Below are 2,008 nucleotides of genomic sequence, written 5' to 3'. Positions count from 1 at the left end.
ATGAAAGTTTATTGATTTATTACACTTACACATTACGCTTTTATAATTATTAGTTGTAAAACGGTCACCAGGCAATATTATCGTTTATCGCAATAAATTTTGAGACAATTAATCGCCCARCAAAATTTGTTATCGTGACAGGCCTACTCTTCCTTTTTAGTTTAAACCCTTTGAAACTTGAGACAGTTTTGCTTCAAGATTAAACTCCAATTTACAAGTTTGCCCTTAATGTTTATAATTTTACCAAAGCACCAAGTTAGAATTAGTTTCTACTATTTGCAGAATTAGTTCCTTTGAGAATGTCTTCTTTATCAAAGTAAATGTGTTACTGCATGACATCCTTAACTAATTTAGAAATCAATCAAACTGAATCGTGAATCGTTGTGACTCATTGTGAATCGTTGTGAATCGAATCGATTTGGAAAATCTGAATCGATACCCAGCCCTAGCTGCAGTTAAAAGGCTTCTCCACAGCCACAAACACACATGCATCCCCGAAATATTGTTTTTCCACAAGTCTGTAAGAAATTAGGGGTAGCATTACACACTAGGATTAGATTTTATTAATGCTTTTAAAGCAAAGGGGGAGTTGCAGTACACTTTGGCATTATATACACATAAATGCATTAACAGAGGGTAGAGGAGTAACTTCTATGAATTTTTATAATACCAGTAATTTTATGTCCTGTTTAAGTCAAGTTTAAACCTGTCTGGTTCATAACAAACAATAACAACTCTAAACATACTAAGGCTTCAGTGTGTAGGAGTTAATTATGTAAAAGTTGTATTTTATAAAAAGAAAAAAAAGGCAGTTCTTTTCTTACCTCTTCCTCCAGGACCCCTTCATCATCTGAGAGGTAGCCATGAGGAACAAAAAAGCCATCATCATCATCATCTTCATCATCACCTCCTTCTTCTTCATCCTCCTAAAAAATAACAATCAAAAGTTGAAAAAAAGGAACTATAGTTTTATTTTCAGTAGATGCTCGCTCAACAGTGACTATGGCCATCAGAGTTTTGTTAATTCAATTTAACGTTTTCTGACTTTTTTCAGGCTGGTTGTTCTTACAGCATTAACAAAAAAACAAAAACAGCTTATTCTCTGTTCAGAATAAAGCTTCTCTTGTTTAACTGGGACCATTTAGTCTTTTCCAATCCTGGGCAGAATGCTGGGAAAGAGTTTTGTTTGATTGTAAAGTTTCACGTTTCAGATTACACACAGTTCATCCAAAACAGCAAAAAAATGCACACCACCATACTTCAATAAAGCACACGTTAATAAAAAAAGTGTAATACAAAACTACATGTTTCTCTTCCTGTAAGAAAACTTACCCCTTCACTATGAGACAAAGACTCTCCTGGTTCCTCTTCCTCCCATTCTTCATCACTGTCAACCTCATAATCAAATATATCCTGTGGTGACACAACAACAGCTGGTTTCATTTAAGCTGCACACACATACAGTATATACGCACACACACACACATACATACATATACACATACACACATATTCTATAAATTCATAAATAATCAGAAAAAACAGCAATATAGTTTTCATTTTTTGTCAATACAGGTATTTGGAGAAAAGCATAAATACTAGTACTAATAAAAAAAAAATACCAATACTGACATTTTATATTATTCTGGTAGTTTATTAGTAAACATTGTCTTTGATAAAATGGTTTTACCATGTCTTGTCTGAAAGGGCACCGAGGTGAGATTTGTGAACTTTTTTTACTCCATGTGCCCCAGTACGCCGGACGGTAGTTCTCATGGAACTGCAGTAGCTTCATTGGTCCGTAGCGTTGTCGGTCTGGGATGTCGTCTACACTCGGCCCTTCCACTATTGCACAGTCCCTGTAGAAACAGAGTGAGAAGATTATGTAGGACCAAGGAGATTCTTTAGAACAACTGGAGCTCAGAAACCAGGTGACCGTGTGAGTGGCTGCTGAAGCTAATGGCTAACGCTAAACAGTCAAGACTCTGGATTTCCCATTACTGTACAT

General features: G+C 35.6%; 1 protein-coding gene across 1 annotated transcript in view; it reads right to left on the bottom strand.

Moving 5' to 3' along the window:
- chaf1a (chromatin assembly factor 1, subunit A (p150)) overlaps window positions 1-2,008 on the bottom strand; it is a gene marked incomplete in the record, with an annotated part of 44,739 nt that overhangs the window by 16,269 nt on the left and 26,462 nt on the right. Inside the window, 3 exon segments of the mRNA XM_014030383.1 lie at window positions 825-926; window positions 1,333-1,413; window positions 1,691-1,859. Of these exon segments, the coding sequence (XP_013885837.1) occupies window positions 825-926; window positions 1,333-1,413; window positions 1,691-1,859 (352 nt within the window).

The sequence above is a fragment of the Austrofundulus limnaeus genome, unplaced genomic scaffold, assembly GCF_001266775.1.
Source record: "Austrofundulus limnaeus strain Quisiro unplaced genomic scaffold, Austrofundulus_limnaeus-1.0 Scaffold1048, whole genome shotgun sequence".
NCBI classification, from domain to species: Eukaryota; Metazoa; Chordata; class Actinopteri; order Cyprinodontiformes; family Rivulidae; genus Austrofundulus; species Austrofundulus limnaeus.
Note: the sequence above shows the minus strand (reverse complement) of the source record. Positions and strands in the feature narration are given on the sequence as shown.